Consider the following 24,715-nt stretch of genomic DNA (forward strand, 5'->3'; position numbering starts at 1 on the left):
TTCCTTTAGTAATGTTTTATTTTGAAATCTTGTAAGGGAATGTTCCAGCTGAAGTGCAAGAGCCATGAAAAAGAAATAATCTGGTAAAAAAATGGAAATATTAAAGCAGAACACAGCAGTCTTATTCTATGAACGGCCCAATCCTTTGACTTAGCCCAGGGGTCAGCAAACTTTTTTGGGGGGGGGATGAATGAATTCCTATGCCCCACAAATAACCCAGAGATGCATTTTAAATAAAAGCACATTCTATTCATGTAAAAGTACACTAATTCCTGGACCGTCTGCGGGCCAGATTTAGAAGGCGATTGGGCCAGATCCAGCCCCCGGGCCTTAGTTTGCCTACCCATGCCTTAGGCACTGTGCTGAGCTGCAGTGAGTTAAGATTACAGGCCCTACTGGAAACCATGACTGTTATCTAATGGCTGGGAGCCCAAGGTTACTAGGACAGTTAAAGGCAAAACCTGTAATTCAGGTTTAGGTAAATCTAGTGACTGCAAATGGGTGAAGGAGGGAAGCCGTAACCTAGGAACTCTTACAAGTGTGCTCCGGACATCCTGAACCCATGTTGAGAACAGCAGAAATGGAAGAATAACAAGGTTTATTATTGTAGAAAACACTAAACTAACAAGTGCTTGTCTTATATGGATCTGGTGTTTCTAAAGCTGGCTTAGAAGCATAGGAATCTTACTTTATTATTTCTGTTCTGTTTTACATTGCATGGGGAAAGAAAATCTCTAAGCAGTTTACAGCACATCATACAACATCAAATACAAATATTACAAAATACTAGAAAAGAACATTGCAAATAACAATCATACACAAAAATGTAATAAAGATTCACATTTAAAGCAGCACCATTAACAGTGAAACAAAATATCAACATCAGTAAACATTACAAGTAAAAAATCAAAGACAAAAGTACAATCAGAATTCACATATTAAAGCATCATTTGCTAAGCAAAATAACTAAGGAGGCAGCTGTGCCTAAACTTTCTTTCACAATAGCATCTCCCAAAAAATAGCACACTCCCACATGCAAATCTCACTCTCAACCATTCCCACCAACCACACCCTTTATTTCCAACCAACCACTTGTCACAAAGTGAATTTCTCATTTATGAAGAATCTATGGCAGCATTAAACATTTTGAGACCCAGATCATTTGCCTACCTCCACCCACATCGGTACAATGCCAAAGAAACAGCAACACAGCCACTTCCTTCTTGCCTTACTCTTTACTGATTCAGTCACTTGCTTATAGGCAACTTTTTGGAAGCAAAAAATATTATTTCAATTACCACCTAACAATGCATTGCTCATTTTCTTATACTAGATTGATAAATTCATCAATACAAACTTAAAGGGGGTGGCAGCCTCCAAGTACCCTGTGGGGTACTTTCTTCAGGGTTAACTCCACCACCCAGCCAATAGTCTGCCAAACTGCAGCAGCACTTTTATCTGATCTGTGGGCAAGTCTGTTAGCTGCAGCAGTTTTCACTCTCCTCCTCCAGACCAAGGACAAGATGTATTTCCGCTTCACATTTCAGCTAATTTGTATGCTTGTCTATGTTCCCTCTCTTTCATTTAACAATCGGTTATAGCACAGCCCAATTCTCAGAACCTGATTTATTGTATGCTTCTTCAGGCCACCTTCTTAACAATGTAAATCTCACTGTACAGTGATACCTCAGGTTACCATACATACGCTTCAGGTTACAGACTCCGCTAACCCAGAAATAGTATTGCAGATTAAGAACTTTGCTTCAGGATGAGAACAGAAATCGTGCTCTGGCAGTACGGTGGCAGCAGGAGGCGCCATTAGCTAAAGTGGTGTTTCGGGTTAAGAACAGTTTCAGGTTAAGAACAGACCTCCAGAACGAATTAAGTTCTTAACCTGAGGTACCACTGTATACATTAACAGGCCACATGTGGACACTGAGGGTTACCAACTGGATTTTTTGTTGTTGTGAGTTTTAAAAGCATAACAAGGATAGAAGTCTTCTACTAGTGAGAAAAAAACCAGCAGGAGGCCAAGAACATTCTCCCTATAGGACTGCTTCGAATCAGGTAAGAAAAAGGATGTACAGTGGTACCTCGGGTTACAAACATTTTGGGTTACAGACTCCGCTAACCAGAAGTAGTACCTCGGGTTAAGAACTTCTAGAGTACCATTTAGGTGGCAATCCTAGCTTATCCTAAAGACAATCCGACTCCACCAACTCTTAGAACATCTAGTCCTCAGTCTTGCTCTTCAGTCTGAGCTACTTGCATTTACTGTAGAATGCTCTAGGAGTCTGGGGCCTTATTGTATTGTACAGTATATAAAAATAATTATTTGTGGGGTTAGCTGTGCTACCCAGTGTAACTCTTCTGACTGAAATATTTGTAAACTTAAACCAGGCATAGGCAAACTTGGCCCTCCAGATGTTTTGAGACTACAATTCCAATCATCCCTGACCACTGGTCCTGTTAGCTAGGGATGATGGGAGTTTGCCTATGCCTGACTTAAACTTTAGGAAACTGGTTAAGAAAAAAAAGTAAGGTCTCTCTGCATTTTCTTGCTTTAACTTGTGTCAGTTAGTGTGCAACAAGTTAAGTAATCTAGGCATGTCGACAGTATTTCTCAAGGATAACTGCTAGAGCTACCTTTCTTACAAAACCACTGAATTACAATCTCCATCTGCTAAAAAAATTGGCGACTTGAAAACATGAACAAGGGCTTTTAAAAAACTATGTTGCTTTGAAAGGAAAAAGTGTATGAATTTTAATAATGCAAGGAACAAAAATATATGATATTCATCAGGAATTGCAAACATGTATGAACTCACATTTTATGATTATTCTGCGAGTGAAATCACACCAATATATAAAAGGGCTGATCTATTCTACTCACAAACATATCCTTAATTATATTGTCCCCTTTTAAGAGGCTTTAATTGTAAACTGCTTTGGGAGCCAATCCTGGCATGTTATAGATATAATAAATAAATAATCTGTAGAGGACTCCACAAAGCACAGGCTTAAATCTGGGGTAGGGTGTGCATGCGTACCTCCCATAGTAGCATCTGTGCAAAGTGCTGTGTGCAACCTATTCATGCTCCAAGAGCAAGTAGCCCATTCATGTGGTGTAGTAAAGACCAATACCACCATAACAACCTTCTCCAACATTGTGCCCTCCAGATGTTTTGCACTAAAAGTCCCATCAACCCCAGGCCACATGGCCATATTCTAGAGGGCAGCAGGTTGGGGATGACTACACTATGGGAGGGAGATATCTATATATCTATCATCTATCTATCTATCTATCCATCTATCTATCTATCTATCTATCCATCTATGGACCTTTCGTTCCATATAATGGCTGGACAAGCACCTAGCTGCAAGGGGTAGGTGGAGAGATAAAAGTTTCCCTTTGTTCACAGTTTTACAATTGAGTTCTATAGGTAATGAGGCAGGAGAGAAATTGTGCCCTGTGTTTATATATTTTTGTTTCTACATAAAATATGCTTAATTCTAATCATTTTTAACATCTAAAAGAATGTATTGGCAAACTAAGATGTAAAAAGTGATTGATTACAAACAATGTCATCTTAAAAAAATAAAATCAGATCCTGTCATGGTTGAAGAAAACAGGCCAAATAATATAAAATATAAGAGAATAATTTTGAAATGGATTTTTCTCTCTCACTCCAGCTAGCACTATGGGCAATCCTGTCAGCTTCTATATTTTATTGCGACCTGCTTTGTAAACACATACTCAGATCTGTACAATGTAATGTCAGCTTGCATTAAATCATTGGCAATAATAGGTGCTCATTATTCAAACTGTGTTTCTACTGGCATGTCTTATTTATGCGTCAGCTTCTTTACTGAAGGACTTAGATGTATCAGTTTCTGTGGAAGATTCTGCACTTTTGAGCAATTTTTGTTTAAGTGACCTTTAAATAGGACAATGAAAATTTAGTGTTGAATAGTGTGAGCAGGGACACAGAATTGTTTTAAAAGTTAGCATTAGCATTAGGTTTATGAAAAGGAAAAATTATGGCTTAAGTATGAAATTAATCAATGTTTTATGCATTTGGTATCCAGCACAGGCTATTCAACCAAGGCAGACAGATTTTTATGGTAGGGCTAGCCCACCAGCCATGAAGTTTCAAATGAGAGATTTGTGTTGTACAGGTGTTCAAAGAAACACATACACACACACACAGATTCCCTATTTTCTGATATAAATCACCAACTAGAGTACCTAGGAATCTAGACCCCTGTGGTGTCATTGCTTTTATCTCCGATTCACTTTCCCAATTTCCTTTTTTTTTTTAAAAAAAAAGCCCAAATGGTGTGGACCAACTAGCTCTTTTGCAAATAGGGATGGAGGAATCTGTCAATTTTAGTTTTGCTGTTTCTCATCCCCCCTCCCTATTTTAAATTTAGCTCTATGAGTTCCACATCAATTCACCATTTTTGATATGTCACCTAGAAGATTTGACAGTAATTTACTGTGAATTTCTCCTAATGTATACATATGTGTATGCAATTTTGCCTAATACAGTATGCACAATTTGGCAAAGCAATTTCCCCTAATATAATGCATTTTTGTATGTTATTCTCACAGATATATGCATTTTTATGCACACTTAACCTTAGTATATGCATTTTTGTACACACGATTTGGTTGGGGGGGAAATGCCCCCCAAATTGGAGAATTATGAATTTCAAAGGATAGCTATCTTTTGGTTTGTGCAGTGTTTCAGAAAGTGCAAATGAGATAAGTTCACCTTTAAAAACAAACTGAATTGAATTTCTCCCCCATCCTTATATGCAATGCAAGTTCAAAAATCATTGGGAAGTAAAACTGTCTTCTAAGTGAATTTCTGATTGGTTACCTAGACCCTTGCTTCAGATATGGAACTTATTTCACCACTGCGCCAACCTAGCTAGGAGGCTTTCACTGCTTTCAAATTCCCATCACTTCATGGGCTTTTAGCCTCAGTACTTTGTTCTCCTTTGTGATCAGACCATCATTTCTACAAAGATTTGCCACATGTTCTGTAGCCCAGGACTCCTGCCACTTGCTCAATCATACTGCAACAATCCCATTTTTTAACAACATACTCAAGACTGTTGCTGCTGCTATTTACTGACTTGGTGTACATTATTTGCAAGAACTAATGTGTATAAGTAACAGTGGTTTCTTAAATTGTTCCTTATTCTTAATGATTAGTAAACATAAAGTATTATTTTGTTGCATATTTCATGTGTAATTTGCATTCAACTCAAATGAAATATGCTAATCAAGTACTGACTCTTAATATTGAGGAATTAAACGCCTGCCTGTTTATATTTTAGCACTTCCACCCTTCTTCTGAAGCCGTGTTCTTGTTGGCTCGGTCATAACCAATGGTTCCTGGATAATAGTTGCTTGATAATTTTTGCCTAGTAGTTCAACTTCCAGTTTCTGTCCAACTTTACTGAGTTCCACAGGGACATATGCAAAAGCCAGACTCTGCTGAGTGCTGTAGCTGTAACATCCAGATGTGGTGTTGCCAATAACCTGAAAAATTACCCAAATATCACAAAGGTTTTAGTGCATGGAAGCCTACACAGTTGATGTAGGTTGTATTATTCAATAAAACAGTCAGTATGTTAGAAAATCAAACACATGACTGCACGTTACATAGTTATCTTGTCTGCTTTAACCAAAAAAAGGCTGGGAGCATCTCAACATAGAGAATAATTTGTGCCCTGGAAAAATATATTGCACATGCATCACCTGTTTTTGAGTAGCAACATAGCTCGACTGCTGCATACAAACCTACCCTACAAACTTACACTGAAGCATAAAAATATATCACATTCCTCAAGTAATAAATACAGTTTTTATAATATTCCCCACTCTAAAGAAATAACTTTCATTTATATAAATGAAAGCTGTTGATATGGACACATGCAGATGGATCTAAGAAGTGACTCAATATTTTAATAAATTTTCCATTTCTAATTTCTGAGAGATATTAAATTAAATCATACTTAAGAGTAGACCCACTGAAACCACTTGAGTTATTAAAGTCCATTGATCTGAATGCATCTCAAAGTATTAATTCTCTTTGGAAATTTGACTCCTGAAGGTGGCACAATCTTGGTGTGAACACAGCTCTTCAATCTTTTTGGACCTGGAACCCTCCTTTAACCCAAAAATGCAACTGTGGATCCACTTCTTAATTTTTTTAACATACATTTGTATGAGGGTAGTGCTGCTATTGTGACCTACTTAGGTCAGGATGTGTTTTCTCCCTGCTTTCCTGTTTCCTCCCAGCCTCTCTCTCTCTCCTGAATTATAAGCTGTGTCCAATTTCAGCAGGCTGTCTTATCTTGTCTGCCTGAAAGCTGGGTGGACTGGAGTCCTGATTCTGTTTCAAAGTGGGGGGGGGCACAGAGTACATCAGGACAGTCCTCATCAGTCCTTTACATAATCTTTGGATCCAAGTTGCTTAGAGCTCTGAGAATTAACACAAGAACTTTGAACCTTGCCCAGTAACAAATTCCTTTTGTTGTGAGAAGCCCAGCAGAGGACTGTGAGAACTGCCACTGGTAGAAATTGCAAAGGAGTGGCATTTTTTTAATCTGTTATAGCAAAAATAAAAACATATGTCATTCACATGTGCGTATTTCCTTGCGCAAACATATGCTGGTGTTTGCAACCCTTTTTAAACTGTATGCAAACTATCTTTTGTTCATTTTGAAATATGGATGGGAGCACAATATGTTCTAAAAAAACTTTGCTTCAGTTTTTTGAAACAAAATCTATGCTACTTGCCTTGTTATTATACCAGACACTTTCATTTCCCTCTGGATCAACATTATCTGTTTCCAAGGTGAGATACACAAGTTGCCGTTCAAGCCCCTTTTCTTTAATCTGCTTCAGTGCTTGCTTTCCTATGAAGTCTGCTGGCTGGGAAAAAAAGATAATGATGATAAATGATTAGTCAGGCTCTGTGACAGGGTTATGGATGCAAGCATTTAAATTTGCCTTCACTTGTTTTTCCATCCATTATTAAGCTTTAGATAAAAGTACAAATTAAATTATACCATTGGGCTTCTTGAATGTTATTTCATCTTGCTCACAATGTGGGTATGTTCAGTTATTTTACCTTATATTTGTCTACATTTGTAACCTTTGAGCGCTATACATTCTGATTATATACCTTTAAAAATATTATACTGAAAAGAGCTCAAGCTTCCTCTTGGCTACTTGCATGGGGAAGTAACAACAGAGTCATTTATAGAAAACTATTGCAAGAAAGCCCACATCCCCTTCCCCTGCCTCCCGATCCCCAAAAGATAGCAACAACAGACATTTATCTGGTAAACTGCTTTGTGCATTCCAAAGCTATTGGGGTAGCTCATGCTATGTGCAAATACTTTGCATGCAGAAAACCCCAGGCTTTGCCTGAGGTATCTCTCTCAAGTTAAAAAGACGTGAGGTAACAGTTGTGGGAAAGACTCTTGCATGTGTGTATGAACTACTGACAACTAGACCAAAAGTCTGAGGTTGTGTGCACATTAACTCACTGGTCGCACAAAATCCAGAACCATTCATGTTTGCCTTCAACATGCTGCTTTCAATCAAGATTGATTCTAGATCCTGCCATCTACTTAAGGTGGGTGGAGTTGATATGCGTTTCAAAACCATCACCTTGCTTAGGTTTGGCACGCCGTTTTCTCTCTGCACATTCCCCAGGAGAAGGAAGTTTTGATTGTGCTTTTGGTATACACCCATCCACAGCTTCATTGGTCACGTATGGATACACCCCACCACCACCATTGCTGGGACCGTCTACATATTACTTGGGGTAATACAGAATCAATCTGCAACGAGCCCTTATTTTCAGAATGAAACCAGTTTCTCAAGAAGCGCTTTTCAGGGGCAAAATATGCAACAGATCTAGATAGTGTGTGTATGGAGATAAAACAAAGAATTTCAATTGATTCTAGAATAGAATGCTGTGTGTATACAGAACTGCAAGGGTGCTACATTGGCTGCAGTAGCTGAGCAAATAGGCTTACTTAGGCCTATCCAACCCTGGCCTCAAGCTTGGCCCCTGTGTCTGCTATCAGCAGCAGTAGAGCCAAATCAACTTTTCATGCCTCCTCTGGAATCAACCTTCAGTCACACACACTGCCCTTGCCTCTGAGTCTTTCCTGTTTCTGGTTCCTCATAGCTTTATATGCTTGCCCTAGCCTTAACCTTTCTGGTTTGGACCATGGCTGCCCACGCTGGCACCTGTTAAGAGCAGCCCCCTGCTGAAGCCCAACAGAAGGCCTGAACTAAAATCTGTCAGGCAGCCTTTTTCAGCTTGCTAGGCTTTCAGGAGGCAGATAAGAGAAAAAAGCCCTCTTTGCTTTTTTGTTGTTGCTTTTTGATGGTTTCAGTGGTGATGGTAAATATGTTTCCTTCTGGTACTAGATGCTAGAATTAATCAGGGAGCACTTACTCCAATTTAGTTTCTGGATGATGCGATTTGTCTATGTGATGACCTTTGAAGCCAAACTAGAGCAAGAGCAATGCTTACTAAATTCACTTTGAAATGTTCTGTCTAAAACAAACAAACAGACAGACAGACAGACAGACAGACAGAGAGACAGACAAACAAAGAGATAGAGAGATATGCCAGTGAAGTTCTCCAAGCTAGTCTTGAAAATAAACTTCACGGGCTTTTAAAGCTGACCTCAGTATGAAAAGTGAGCTTTACAACTCCCAACACTCTACTCAGGTTTGGATTAAATACTCCCTGTCCGTATCCACCACTCTGTCCCACACCCAAGAACACTATAAGCTAGAAGCTGGCAAGAGAACCAGTAGAAATACATAAATCTTCCTTCTCTTCTTTCCATCACCCCAGAGCTGGGCACATGCAGTGGGGGAGAATTTTGCCTGCAATTCCTTGGAACCTGGCATGCTATTACTGTAGTTGTGACAGGGCAAAAGAGAACATAGGAGGAATGTGGGAAGCCTTCCTAATCTCAGTTCAAAATATGCTTCTGCTGCTGTTATTGCCACTGTCCAGTTTCAATATAAGAAAAGGAAACAGAGTATGTGTTTTTTGGCAGGCAGCAAAATCGCACACAGAGTGGCTCAGGATATGTACGCAGGTTTTCCTGAAAAATGATGCGGAAAGTTGATGTGGCCGGGACAATCCTAAGTGGCCTTCCTCCACAGTACTGAACTTTCTTGCAACGTCCCTCAAGCCCAGAAAACAATATGCGGGGGGGGGGGGAGCGCTCTGGTCTGCAGACCTAATTAGCCAGCCAAGTTTCTCATTTGGCTTGCAAGGCCACTTTACAGGTGTGGGGCAGGTAAGGGTGGGGCTCAGCTAATACAGATGCTTGCAGGTACCTGCAAAGCCCAAGGCTGCAGAAAATAACGTTCTAAAAGGGGTTTCTGAAGATCTGAAGATTTGACAAATCAGCTGATTGCCAGAAGTGCAGCTCAAAGCACTGCACAAATAGTGTTTTGAGAGTCTTTGCCTTTTGGGGCAAAATAGGATCTGCTGGCCTGTCAAACTTGGCCCACAAGGGATGGAGGAAATAACAGTCTGGTCTGCCAGGCTAGAAAGTTTCCTTACCCACCTTTTAAACACATGTTGCCCTTCTACTTGCCAATTAATTTGCTAGCAATTAAACCAGGACACTATGCTATTGCAATCCATGTGCCACTTCTCCTACTCACACTTGTGAGCAGGCATGGGCAGCATGCTGCTTGAACAGGCACAATTTATTTCTTGTCCTTAGTGTCTCCTTTTCCTTTGCTGTCCTCTCCATATACCATGAATGTATTAATAGAGGGAGAGAGAGGATGAGAGACAATGAAGGGCAAACCAAAACACGAGCCACCAGAGAGATAGCAGTGCAGACATACCCTTATAGAAAATGGCAATCAGGCTTTGCCAATTAAAAGCAGTAATCCATAGTACACCAGATGATATAAATTGAGTGCACTACCGCTTTTGGTTGACTCCAGTTATTTCCAGGAGATACAATTGGGGGGGGGGGGCAGAAATCATAGATGTGAATCTGACAATTTACATTTGTTGGCTCTTGGCATTTCTTATCTGCAGCCAGTAGTTCTGTGCATTGCTTCTCCATGTTCTAGTGAAACTGTCCTTAAAAGAAGCCCATGCATTTGAATACTTCCAAGCTCCCCCATGCTTACTCTTCAACATTATTCACTTGACTCCCATAAATCCATCATTTATAAATGGAAAACACAGTTTGCATGAAGGTTAATGCAGCAGTCATAATTGGAGCCTTGAGTATGACCTGGTAACAGATGTGAATTGCTTTAATGGGTCACTTCTAGATTAATTGCATAGAAGGTAGTTAACTCCTGTGAATATATAAACAGGGCAACAGCTAGAGAAATTTTGATTTGCTTTAGCCTTTAAAAAAAAACCCTCACAAATTAATTTGTGAAAGAAAATTTCATGTGTGTTATATTTAGTTCTAAGAAAGAAAAGGATGGTTCAAACCACATTTACCAGATATTATACAACAGCTAAATCAATGATCAAGAAAGCAATTAGTTTATGTGCTGTATTTTTGTGAAATAGTTTAGTGAAGACAAAGAAGCATGTTTATATTACAATACGAAAAAAGAGCTTTTCGAATATTTCATTTCCGATTGACAGTAAAGGAGAAACATAGCTTTAACTAATATGCTTTCTCTGTGTATTTCTTTTACTGAATTTCTTTGTTTTCACATTCCACTGTGAAGGTTCTGGATTTTTGCTATACTGTATGTTTGGATAATCTTCCCAAAATTGTTTTGTAATAGTTTTTACCACTGTAACCAGTGCTTTTTTCTTAAAAAAATGTTTATGGGTACTCTCATTTTAAGAAATAACAATTTAATAGTTCAAATCCAGAAAAATTCAGTAAATGGACAAAGGTACAAAGATTCACAAAATGTTTAGGGGTATGTGTACCCCAGCGTACCCTCAGAAAAAAAGCACTGACTACAGCAAATGAAACTATACAACTTAAACTAAAAATAATGTTCACTGTATATATACCCCAACCTCCTTCATTCACTTTAAAATCATGCATGAGGAACTAAAATCCCAACATAGGGAAATGATTCATATGTCATGTTATTTCCAGAAGGAAAATGTGTTAGTATACTATAGTCCAGTCTACATGTCCAGTATCAGCGTAGAGACTCTTCATGCATGAATTCAACAAAGGGCGATAAAAGTGGAGCAAATAAACAAGTACTGCACAAAATTGCAATCCTGCAGGAGCTTCTCTTGCACAAGGGACAAACAGTACTAGAAGAGTACTTGTGCTCAACTGCCATTACTTTCAATAAAGTTCATGTATGATAAAGACTGGCTTTCCAATTGCACAGGGAGCCTTTCCTTGTGCCCATGTGCTGGGGGGGGGGAGGGGTGTTGCAGAAAACATGCCACATAAGCAACTTGTGATTGGACTCCTCCTAGCCATCTTTCTCAGATTCGACTGAAATGTTTTTTTAAAGGGGTGAGCAATCTCCCTCTTGAGGATCCAACTAGCGTTTTCCTAGCCTGCCCATCCCTACCTACTCTCTTTGCTATAACATTATGTAACATAAGTTGAAGTAAATTAGTGCAAGATTTCTCTGGACCCAGCGTTAGCTGCTGGTTGATGGGATTAGGAAGAAAACTTACCTGGGCCCAGTACTGGCAGAACTGATCATAGAGTTATTGCAACCCTGTGAGGTATATATACTTGTTGCCCCTGCATGGGAGGTTTGTTGCTTTCTGTTTTCACAATTTGACATATCTATCAAAGGGTGCTCAGGTAGGATCCTTAAAAGTAACGGAGTTGCAGTGGGCTCTTGCAGGCACAAGCCATTCCATCTCAAGGGTGGCGACAGAATTGTGCCCTAATGGTGGCAGGGCAGTAGCCATCTAAACACAGTGGTCACCTGTAGCTTCTTCCTGACTTCTGAAGACAGCAGCATGGGCTGAGCCAAGCATCATTGCAACTCATGAGTTGTCAAAAATAGACCACTTGTCTCTGTGAAGCTGTACCCAAAGAGAGTTGTGGCCATTATAAATACTCTTTGTGGGATAAAGACCTCTTACTTACTTGTGTGTAGGTACATGCACATACGCACACACCATACCTCCTAAGTGCCCTGGAAAAACAGGACATCCCGGGTTTTTTGCACAAGATCTCGATGACCATTTTGGGTGCCATGCTCTAGTGCTGCACTCTTGCCCTGAAAAAAACACTTTTTCAGGGCAAGGATGAGGTGCGGATCATGTGACTTGCCTGGGACTACATCCCAGAGGACACACATTCTAGTTTGGTGCTTGAAAAGTTGGCTAGTATGACACCCCTCTCTGACTTTTGTATGGCTAGAATGGGACCTACATATCCTTTTGATTCTGGCAACTTTGAGCACTGGCCTGTGGTCCCTCCCTGGTATGCTTCCCACAAGAAAATGTGGCCCTCAAACTGATAAAACTGCACACCCCTGCTCTATGCCCTAAAAGCCTACCTAAACAGTAATGGAGCCAAAAGCAACAAATTATACAGACAACCTATTTTGGCTGAAATCTTTTTTTGGACTAAAATCTAATCCTTAAGTAAACAATAGAACATTTCAAAATAACAAGACACCTTCAATACACACATAAATCACTGTCATGGTTGTAACTGTATGGATTTTGGCACCAATCCACACACTTGCATCCTGATTTCCAGTTCACTTTCACAAATAATGCACATAAGCAAACTGATGTCCACTTGTACACCCACAGGTTGTAATGTCCGATCACTCAGCTAAATGGCTTTTGTCATCTTGTAGAGATGGCATACTTTGCTCAATGTGTCAACCACTTTCTGTGGGACTTGGAAAACTGAGTTTGCCACAATAGCATTTTATAAAATTAAGGCTTGGTGGTGGGCTCAACAATTTGCTGAATAAGTGCTTCTTCTGTTGGTAGAATTGCACTTCTTTCCCTTTCTGAATGGAGCAAATGAACAGAATATGAATTGAATGTGTCTTCCTGGTAGGTTCATACATCAGGTGTGTAAGACACTTCAAATCAGGTGGACATCAGGTATGTAAGCAACAGGAGATGTAGACTTTTAACAGGTCTTTCAGTCTTGGAAGCTAGCTTGTAGTATCATGCCCCAAGGTGGCATGAAAGCCCAGCTGCCCATCTCTTCCTTAATCATGCCATTCCACTTTGTGCTTGGCAACTTATAATTCATATAATTTGACATGACTGCTTTCATCCATAGCTCACTGTTGATATGATATGATATGATATGATATGATATGATATGATATGAGGATAGAAGGCCATCAGCAGCAATAAAGCATCTCTATCTCTCCTTGTGACAATGACTCTGTTATGTCCTCCTGACCCTGCCTCAGACAGATGCACAGTCATATGAGTGGAGTTGAGGTGGTCTGTGTTTCTTCCAACTGATGAAACACCATAACCATCATGATCACCACTGCCTGTCTGTGTCACTATGTTTTGCTTGCTGCAGCAGTTTTCTTCTGAGGAACAGAACAAGTGAGGCCTTGTTTTCCTTGGATTTGATTAATGTTCTCCATTGCACAGGCAATATGCTGTCCCTGCTGCTAATGTCAACTCTTATTTCCTTCCTTTCCCAATTTGACACTTTACCATAAGGTTTTTGATTGATGGGTCTTTGCAGCAGTCAAGCACAATACCAACCCTGCTGCAAATTTCCTTGAAATTCTTCATGATATGCACCAGAAAAGCATCCAAATAGTCTCCAAAAGTCACTGCATCCTTGGCTTTCACCATGGCTGGAAAGCCTTGCCCACTCTATGTATACAGATCCCCAATAGCCGAGGGCTGACTCTGACCAAGTTATTCCAATCAGAATTTGCCAGAAAAATGCCAGTTGATAAATATTAATGTCAGAAACACAGAGACTGATGTAATTAATCTTCATATAACTTCCATCAGTGAAAATGAATTTTCTGATCAAGGAAGTAGTCCTCTAAAAATAACAACCCACTTTTTAGCAGATCTAGTTACTGACATTTTGATTCCTTAATCAAAACAGCAACACACCCATACTTCTATATTAGACACAAAACCCCATGGGCAAGGCAGACCTCCCTCAGTCATTCCATAGATGTGGAATTCTGACACAGCCACTTTTATGCCTACATTACCATGACCACCTCAGTCAGCGGCCCTCCATCAAAACAAAGTTTTTTTCCTGGATTTTCTTTGTCTACATTCAGCCATCAGGCAGCTGTTTCTGAAAACCAGCAACACCAAAGCAGTGATAGAATTGAAAATACCTCTCACAACTACTGCTGCTGCAGCAAAACTGCTGTATATGGTTGCTTACCTGTAATAATTACTGCACTTTTAAAAATCAAAGATATGAAAAGCCTCAAAATAATTTATACTTTGACAAAAAAAAAGAAATGAAGACTAAGGTTACAGTCCCACAAACATTTGAAGTCAGCGAGACTCCCTTCTGAGTAAACAAGCATGGGATACAGTTGCACTGTTGCAATTCTTCACATAAGGCTTAATTGGCTAGGAAAGTGCATTCCAAGATTTTGCGGAGTTTTGAAGTCCCAAAAATGTCTATTGTCAAAATGGAATAGCAATCAAACCAGCCTGACTTTCTAGTATGAGCATATATGGCAGAATACGAAGACTCCAATCAAAGTACTGTCCTTCCATTTATGTCTAAGGTTTCTTTTATGAGCAAATTGTATAAAAGGTTCTTTTTTTAAAAATTATTTATTTAAACTATTTCTAGCCTGCTTTATAGACCTGAGAAGCTTTCAAAGTGACTTACAAAAGATTTGCTCAATTAAACTTTCATTCAAGTGTGGTATCAGGAACAGAAAGATAGTATCCCTATGGTGCCATGATTCTTCTCACGTGGCATTTCCTTCCCTCATCCTCGTACTTCCTTGGTACTATCTTTGGCCTCTACCTACTGTGTAACAGAGCTCATTCTGATCCTCTGAGGCAAAGAAGTGGGGCTGCTTAGTAGGAGTATTAGTCTGTCATTTGCTTTCATTCTATACCATACCTGAAGAGATTCATCTGAGTACAGTATTTGTGACAAATTGTTACAGCAGGTGCCTTCTACGATGTAACCCTTGGTATATTCTCCTATACGCTGAATTCGTTTATAGGAAACATTCTCAGTAGCAACTGCTATTACTATTTTTAAGCAAAGTGTGCAGATGTGTAGAGTGTAGATAGAGACTCCCAAATTGTGAGTTTGTTTTCTTATCCAGTCAGAAAAATAAAAGGAGTTAATTAAGGACAATGATGTTTGGGTCCCTTGGAACTAAAATATTATAATTCAATCTGTCAATAAGACATGCAAACACCTTTTAATGGCACAATTTATTGGGTAAATCTCTTATGAATCCTGGAATGGATCCAAATTATATACACAAAGCTACTCAACTGAGTAAGAGAGCACCAACATCTGCTGCAATCTGCTTTAACCATCACCTTACAACACACAAGAGCCAGGCCTGTGCAATATTTTGAAATTAATTATTCTTCATTGGCCATTCCTGAATAATTCCAGGACAGCCTTCCAAATTAAATTCCCTTGACATGTAAACACAGAAAAGTCTTTTTTGCCCCTAGAGGCAACTAATATTTGACAGACTTCCTATCCTGAACTGTTCCACCCAGGCATAATCTTTCTTTAAGGAGTCACAGTCAAGACTATCTTCAAATTTATTTCTTCCATTGAAGCAGCTGAATAGTTTAGGCTTGTGTAAACTTCTTACCTCCATTCATGCTTTCAAAAGGCTCACTGTATTTTGCAGTAAATTTATTTCTCTAAATGCTGGAGATAAATATCAGCAGCTGGACATTTATTATACTTTATATTCCCCTCTTTTTAAATGAACTAAGGGTGATATACATAGGGTCCCCATGTTGTCCCAAGCACTGACCAGACCCAGACCATCTGTAAAATCTCACATACTGAATTTGCCACCACACTTACAGCTGTCCAGTTGGATTGTAGGAAATATAAATGGTTTTGCAGTAGAAATGAATCAATCAGCATCCAAAATTCTACACCAGAACAAAACTTATTTCAGGTAAAAGAGATGCACAAGGAACTAGTTCTGATTCTCACATTCTTTGGCAGATGGAGTTAATTAGTGGGACCAATCTACCTATCAGAGCAACATTATTTGAAACCATTCCTCCAGTATACAACATGGAACAGTGCTGCAGAAGTTTATATATAATATTTGCAAACCCAGGAATAATTTCATAAATATATATCTCTGAAAATGTTTCAGACCTACCTTATTTAATTTTATAAAATATTTCAGTCCGGCTTCCAGAGGATTGGTGTCACAATTCATCTGTTAAAAAAATATGCAATAAGAGATTTAATCACTAGATGGCATATTTCCTTCACGTCTTTTCACTTTCTCATACTGTTTCCCATTTATTTCCTTTTTTTATGAACAATAAGTAACATCTCTTTTGTTAAAGGATTGTAATTCTTAGTGACATTTGTATCTCCAATAAAAAAATGCAAGCATATATTTCTTCAATATCTACAGTTAAGAAGACAATAAGAAATGAGGCACCCTGAAAAAAAAGCCTTCGCTCCACTGAGAACTAACCAAGGAAGATGCATTTATGATTTACTTGCAAATCTACCTCACTATCCCTCATCCCACAGTGAACAGCTATCTGATGCCTCAGTTGTTCTTCTCATTTTCAACAGGTAAGACAGTAGGGTCGAATTCTGTGGGATTGTTGAGGTGAGACAATTGCATTGGGATGCTCTCTAGACCAGGTGTAGTCTGCCCTCCAGATGTGGTTATATTACAACTTCAATCACCCCTGACCATAGGTACTTGCTGGTGAGAGTTGTAATCAACATCTGGAGTGTGCCATGTTGACTGTCTCTGCTCTCCAGGTGAAACCAGAGAATTCCATAACCACAGCAGTTTTTGTGCATGTGGAATCATACAATTGCAGACCCGGAAAGGGACAGCAAGAGTCATCTAGTCCAACCCCCTGCAATGCAGGAATCTCAACTAAAGAATCCAAGACAGATGGCCGTCCAACCTCTGCATAAAGTTCTCCAAAGGAGGAGATAATTATATACGCATGCATCACTACCTACTGAATTGAAGGAGCTGATGTCATATTCATATCAGCATCTTTTTGCGGAGAAATATTAGGGAAATAAGTAGGCTTATACAGATTCAGAAAATGCAAAACATCTTTAGGAAAATACCCTGAAGTGCAAGTGGATGGATAAATAAATAAATAAGCAGTCCAATGTGGCATGAGACGCCTCAGTTGATGTGGAATCCTGACTAGGTAGGAATGGGAACTGAATGGAGGAACCAGAAGAGAGGCATGCTTAAGCAAGCAAAATACTGAACAGGAACATGTCACACGGTTCTTTCTTTGCTTTTCCTGTTCATCCTCTGCTACACACATCCACCATACAAGTGCTCATGTATTAAGGGGGAAGCACCAGCAAGGGTATATTATCTCCAACTTGATCAATAACCATTTTAAAAACATTTTATTGAGTTTTATTTTGTTTAAATCTTTGGAAGGTGTGAGCTCAGCCTCCTCTAAAATGGAAGGGATTTCATAATATCCAACATTTTATGAGAAGGATTGGGACAAACAGGATAGCTATTCCTCATATTCTCTGTGATGATAGGATATATATCTAAAGTGTGTCATACAAAGGCAAAATTGCAGTCAGTGCACATTTTGACTGCTGGAACAGAAATGCCACGAGATAAAGGAGAAGGTTCTTATAAATTCCTCATACAGCAGAGGAATGAATTAGAAATGCTTCAGAATGAAGGTTTGCATCCCGGATACAGCTACCGAAATGAAGGTCTCATTGACTCCACAGTGCATGCTGTTTTCTCTGAAGACAAACCCTTAGCTCTTTTCTCAGTAACCTGCTAAAATGGGTGTAAAGATCTGGGCACAATTTCAAAGCCCCTTAGGAGCTGAAAACACTTTAGACTAAAATGGCACAGAGTTTAATTATCAGAGCATGCTCTAAGTAAGAATTCCACCCAAACATACTACTGTGATCTCTTAATTGAACAGACTTTTTAATATAGAGGAAAAAGAAACATCAGTGAATTAAAAAGGAGGCTTTGGTGCCACAAATGTAATTGAGAATACTAACATTTGCCCTCATGAAAAATAGAAGGTGTAAATCATAATAGTAGCTGTTTCTTATTTTATTCTTATCAGGCCTTGAAGAAGCAGAATAGTTAAATATGATTATCTGTGACCAATACACAAATAACACCAAAGAAAGAAAGAATTATATTCAAACCTCTGCTCCCCATGCCCGAAAAGCCTTTTCTAGCCTTAACGTATTCATCACATATGTTCCAAAGTTGTCAATTCCTTCTTCACGGCCTGCTTCCATGATAGCAGAGTATAAAGGTGCAGAATCTTCTCGCCTGTGGTACAACTCCCAACCCAGTTCACCTATTACAAACCAAAGGTTGACATCTTAATCAAGTCTATAATTAAATTACGGTCATGCTTATTTAAAGGCATAACATGAAAATAAACATTAAATGACCCATCTCTGCAAGTAATAGTGGTATTACTTGCAAGCACTGCTGCCTTGTATAGAAACCAGCTGTTTTGCTTATAAGAACAATAATCCCTTCCCCTCCCACCTTACCTGTATAGGATATTCTAATTGCAGTAACAGGAATATCCGCAATGTTTAAATGTCTGGATTGTAGAAAACTAAATGCTGCATCACTGAAATCCTCTGTTGTCAACTTCTGGAGGACTTTTCGTGCATATGGACCAGCTATACCCAATACTCCAATTTCTTCTGTGACATTTCTGATTTCAACGTTAAACTGTCCTCTAGATGCCTCCTCTTCAATCCATCTGAAAATAAAAGGCAACACTTTATTAATCCAATCATTCGGTAAAGGTAAAGGTACCCCTGCCCGTACAGGCCAGTCATGTCCGACTCTAGGGTTGCGTGCTCATCTCGCTCTAGAGGCCATGAGCCGGCGCCGTCTGAAGACACTTCCGGGTCACGTGGCCAGCGTGACGAAGCTGCAGCTGGCGAGCCAGCACCAGCGCAGCACACAGAAACGCCGTTTACCTTCCTGCTATAAAGCGGTCCCTATTTATCTACTTGCACTTAAGAGTGCTTTCGAACTGCTAGGTGGGCAGGAGCTGGGACCGAACGACGGGAGCTCACCCCGCCGCGGGGATTCGAACCGCCGATCATACGATCGGCAAGTCCTAGGCACTGAGGTTTTACCCACAGCACCACCCGCGTCCCCAATCCAAACATTAAAATGCATAAAATAACTAGGTTGACAGCTATGACTATCAAGTAAACCCAAGTCATGAAGAACGTCTCTTGTGCCTCTGAGACAAGCTCACCCCACTCCCTACTGTCCCATATACAGATTCCAGATATAGATATATTTAATGCACGAGATACCCAACTGAATAATAATATCATCCGCCAATACAACCAATTCCCACAGCTTTCCTGAGGCTATCACAACATTTATCACTACAAATATTTATAAACCTCTTTTTGAGCTCCATTTAGTTTTTTATCAAGGAGCAGCCAACAGAAATTAGTTGGGACCATTACTCATTTCTACCCAAATAAATACCCGCCTTGCTAGTATATGTCCTCTACACTATTTGCAGTGTGCAATCATAGTCTGTTGAAGCCTTTGTTTTCCCAGGATAAATAGGCTAAGCACTCTCAGCGAGAGGTGAACAATACTTTTGATTTACACCAGCAACTTCTGGAAAGAAGATTTGTAATCGCAGTATTTTTACGATGTACTCTGAGCTATTTACAATGTTATCTCTGATTCAGAAGATCCCAGTATGCATAAAGGCCAGAGCTCAATGGTGAAGCATCTGTCCCAGGCTCAATCTCTGGCATGTCAAGGTAGGGATGGAAAAGACTCTCTGCCTGAAACAATGCCACTCTGTGAAGACATTAGTGAGCTAGATGGACCAATAGTCTGGCTCAGTCCAAGGCAACTTAATCTGTTCCTATGTGCTCTGGCTCTTGCGACTTTCCTGAACTGCAGCTCCTTCCCCATTTCCATCATCAAAAATGGCTTTTTAAACTTCAGTAGTTACAATGTACACTGACCTCAAGTCATGAAGCTCTGACCCAGAACCAGTAATTAACAAAAATTCCCCTGGCTTTAGATGAGAGACTGTGAGCTCCGCATAGACTCTGCCTCTTGGGGTTAACATATGACTTATATTTGTGAAACCTATCTGAATAATAAAAGAAGAAGAAATTATAATACAGTACAGCAGACATTATACAGTATAAGGAAATTGAGCTCTTCCTAGAATACACAGGCTGCAATCCGACACAGACTTAGGCATGCTTAAGCACCACTGATTTCTATGGGATTCCTGAAGGCCTCAGTTTTGGTTTTGCTTCACACAAGGATGGGTGAATGTCAGTTTTTGTTTCTCTCCGTTTCTTGTTTTTCTGTTTTTCTGTTAGTCACATTTCCATGTCAGTTTGCAATTTGAAAATTCAGCAGAATTTTAGTGCAAATTTCTCCTAATATACACATTTTTGTAAGCAATTTCCCCTAATATAATGCATTATATATATTATTTTCACTAACAGAGTCTATGTATTTGTATGCTCACTTACTCCAGTATATGTGTTTTGGTATACATGACTTGGCTGGAGAACTGTACTGCAAAGTACGGAGAACTATGTAGGGATAGCTGAGTTTCAGTTTATGCATTGCTTTGGAAAGTACATATTAAATAGGTTCAAATGTTAACGTAAGGATGGGGAGAAAAATTGGCTAACAGAATTCCTCATTCATCCCTACATCTCTCCACCTGATTTGGAACCGATTCACATCCACAAATTTAAATGTTTAAATGAGGCTTAGGTGCATAGCATCTAATTTGTTTAGCTCCAATTCCTGCGATCTTTGCGCAACAAAATTTTGAGGCATGCAGATTCCACAAGGTGGGCATATGTGAAATGTATAGACTCCAGTCCAACATTATATCTATAGTATGGGTATGAGGTTGATCCAGGTCAGGCCAGGTGCACACAGGAAGGTGGAGGTAGATGTAATCCTACTTCCTTACCACTCTTAGGCTCAGTACAATTGGGACTTCATAGGAGTAGGACTATAAACTTATTTTCAGCATTTATTAAAACTAATCCAAGACCTATATTGCTGTTACATTTCCATTTACCTTTGGGATCACATTTGCAATCAGACGGTCCAAAAATTTAGCAGAATCGCTGCCTTTGATGCTAATCTTGCCAAATGGAGTGAGATCAATCACACCCACTTTTTCCATCACCTGCTTATATTCACGGCCCACAGGTTCAAACCAGTTTGTACGTCGAAAACTTGGCCTAGAAAAAAAAGTGCATTAAAAAAAAAAGTGCCTAGTAATTTTCAACTTAACCGTAAGTAGCCCTCTCCCTTTCCTTTCGTCTACCAACCCCTTTGGACGAGTAGGGAAGGGGAATGAAACTGAAAAATCATAGGCATACCTTATTTTGGCAAGTTTATCAATAGTTTCCCTAACTGTAACTTTAGGTTAATGCTTAATTTAATTACAAATGCTGTTCAACTCCATTGAGTGGATGTTTTACATTAAAAATTATTAATTATTGCATTCTATAGACAAAAACTAAGAACTCCACAGATGCAGGTGCTATTACTGTATAGAAGTGCAGAATATAAATGCAATACAGCAAATGAGTAAGCATGACATAGAAACTTCGGTCATCATTACATGGATAGAGCCTTAAGGTCACTTAGAGTCCCAACATACCTCCCCAGTAAAACTGTAGGAAACTTTCTGCTGTTGCCGTTTCTTATACAAAAGGGTTAAGCATATGTGGAAGGAAGAACTATTTTAGAATGGTAACTTTTTCATCTGAAGTTACCCCCCCCACACACAAAAAAACCCCAATAGCTCCAGTGAATTAATCTTTAATGTTGTCATTTGTTGTTTTGCATTTCATTATTAGCTGGAGATTATCACAAGTTCTTATATTATGTTTTGAAGATTAAAGGTGAAATCTAACAAGCGCCACTGAGTAGGATCACGGCAGCAAACCACACCCATTACATATAAAGGTAAAGGTACCCCTGCCCGTACGGGCCAGTCTTGCCAGACTCTGGGGTTGTGCGCCCATCTCACTCAAGAGGCCAGGGGCCAGCGCTGTCCGGAGACACTTCCGGGTCACGTGGCCAGCGTGACATCGCTGCTCTGGCGAGCCACAGCTGCACACGGAAACGCCGTTTACCTTCCCGCTGGTAAGCGGTCCCTATTTATCTACTTGCACCCGGAGGTGCTTTCGAACTGCTAGGTTGGCAGGCGCTGGGACTGAACGGCGGGAGCGCACCCCGCCGCAGGGATTCGAACCGCCGACCTTTCGATCGGCAAGCCCTAGGCGCTGAGGCTTTTACCCACAGCGCCACCTGCGTCCCATCCATGTATATTACATATACATGGATGCTTATATATCTGCAATATGCCTATACTCATACAAATTTAACAATGGAAGTGTAATGGGGACTATGCTTTCTGTAAGCCATCAACTGCATATCTAAACCAACATATGAACCATCTGCAGGGCCAGCCCATGAATGAGGTGGGATGAGGCAGCTGCCTCAGGCAGCACCTGAAAAGAGATGGCATTGAGGAGGAAAGGAACCTCCTGCCCTGCTGCTGTTTTACATGGTGGGGTCACCAAAGCTGCTGTGCAAAGCAGCAGCAGCAGTGGAATAGTGGATTCTGCTGCTCTTCCTCCTCTTCCAGGTGCTGTCCCTCTCCAGATGGCCTCAGTGAATATGCACAGAAGTGTACAGTTGACAGGGAACCCGAGGGTCATCTAGTCCAACCTCCATCCAATTTGAAACCATACTGAACCCTGCTTAGCTTTGCAAATGCACTAGCAGTTTTATTGCTGCACCACCAGGAGGGGTTTTCATGTCTGGTGTTGTAAAAACATGAAAATATTACTCTTTCTTAATTATAAAGAAAGGTAAAGGTACCCCTGCCCGTACGGGCCAGTCTTGACAGACTCTGGGGGTGTGCGCCCATCTCACTTAAGAGGCCAGGGGCCAGCGCTGTCCGGAGACACTTCCGGGTCACGTGGCCAGCGTGACATCGCTGCTCTGGCGAGTCAGAGCCGCACACGGAAACGCCGTTTACCTTCCCGCTGGTAAGCGGTCCCTATTTATCTACTTGCACCCGGAGGTGCTTTCGAACTGCTAGGTTGGCAGGCGCTGGGACCGAGCAGCGGGAGCGCACCCCGCCGCAGGGATTCGAACCGCCGACCTTTCGATCGGCAAGTCCTAGGCGCTGAGGCTTTAACCCACAGCGCCACCTGCGTCCCCTTTCTTAATTATAACTGCTACCAATTAAACTGCTTCAAAGTTTTTCTACAATAATGTAGTGCATAAATTTTATTAAATGAATGAATGGATACCACCTCCTCTTAATGTGCATTTGACCAACTGAACAGTGATGCTATGTTTCAGACTACAGTTCGCAATCCTTTCAACCCGGAACATAATATTGCTAATGCTATTAATTTGGCACAAAAGATCAATAAATATTTTTCATTTACTTGTATCCAATGTCATCCCCAGGTTTGTAGAACCAATGAGGCTGCTCCCATCCTGCATGGAATCCCATGGAGCATTCCGACTTAAGGACTTCATAAAGCCCACTGACTCTCGCTGTGGGTCTCCCAGCAAATCTTTCTTCCTTAGGATAGCCAACTGCAAAACAAAAGCAAAAACACAATCAACATGGTAAAAGATATGACAATGAATCACTTATTGCACATGTACACAGGGTATTTTTCATGTAGCTACAGATAATGCTTTTGAAGAACTTTGCAGGCCGCAAAATATCGTAATGATGGAAATAAAATAAGCAAGGTAAGCAGTACAGTGTAAACTGGATGTCAGAGAATGGTCTGAATCAGAGGAGTGAGGAATGCATTCTCAGGCAGAGATGGGGGGATTCAACCCCCCACCCACCCTGTTTCTGGTGGTTTCAGGAGCAGAGAGAGACACAGACACTGAGCAGTTTTGACAGAAGTTGCCTAGTTACAAGATAATGGAAAGAGAAACAGAAGAGAAGGAACAGCCAGCAGGGATGTAATTAGAGAGTGTGGGGGACCCTCCCTCTCAAAAAAACTAGGAGGTCCATCCGTATTAGAGGATAATGAATGCAGAGAGGAGGAGGAGGAACTTTCTGTTGGCTCCCAGGATATTGCTGGGGACAGAAAGGAGAAGATTGAGAGTAGCCAACTGCTCCCCTTATGGAGAGATGTTGTCATGGTCCAGTTTACGGGCGGTTGAAGTCCTGGCGGAGGATGTCGGGACCGGGGTCAAGACAGTGGGGTGGGAGCAGAAATGGGACTCCAGAAGCCAAGGGTCTGAGGGTCAGAGAGCCGGGAGTCAATAAGCCAAGGGTCCGAGGATCAGGAAGCAAGGAGTCAAGAAGCCAAACACAGCAAGGCAGGAAGCGTGTTGCTGTGGCAGAGCCAAAGGGAAATGCTGACCTTATTTCCCTTCCCAGCTCTTGCCACCAGGTGCTGTGAGTTACCGTATTTTTCGCCCTATAGGACGCACTTTTTCCCC

General features: G+C 40.5%; 1 protein-coding gene across 8 annotated transcripts in view; it reads right to left on the reverse strand.

Moving 5' to 3' along the window:
* Positions 1 to 581: 581 nt before the first annotated feature.
* The window catches only part of DMGDH (dimethylglycine dehydrogenase), a 44,230-nt gene continuing 20,096 nt past the window's right edge, over positions 582 to 24,715 (reverse strand). For 3 of the 8 annotated variants that reach the window (XM_083703454.1, XM_083703455.1, XM_083703456.1), the window contains exons 9-16: positions 23,692 to 23,845; positions 21,294 to 21,459; positions 20,203 to 20,333; positions 18,736 to 18,953; positions 18,376 to 18,533; positions 16,346 to 16,405; positions 6,818 to 6,952; positions 582 to 5,554 (exon numbers count right to left, since the gene is read on the reverse strand). In XM_083703454.1, the coding sequence (XP_083559580.1) occupies positions 5,339 to 5,554; positions 6,818 to 6,952; positions 16,346 to 16,405; positions 18,376 to 18,533; positions 18,736 to 18,953; positions 20,203 to 20,333; positions 21,294 to 21,459; positions 23,692 to 23,845 (1,238 nt within the window). In that variant the 3' untranslated portion in view covers positions 582 to 5,338. The remainder of the gene's footprint in view (positions 5,555 to 6,817; positions 6,953 to 16,345; positions 16,406 to 18,375; positions 18,534 to 18,735; positions 18,954 to 20,202; positions 20,334 to 21,293; positions 21,460 to 23,691; positions 23,846 to 24,715) is intronic. The other 5 variants (XR_014556365.1, XR_014556368.1, XR_014556366.1 and 2 more) reach the window with 3 other exon arrangements.

The sequence above is a fragment of the Podarcis gaigeae genome (assembly GCF_964106915.1).
Source record: "Podarcis gaigeae genome assembly, chromosome: 11".
Classification (NCBI taxonomy): Eukaryota; Metazoa; Chordata; class Lepidosauria; order Squamata; family Lacertidae; genus Podarcis; species Podarcis gaigeae.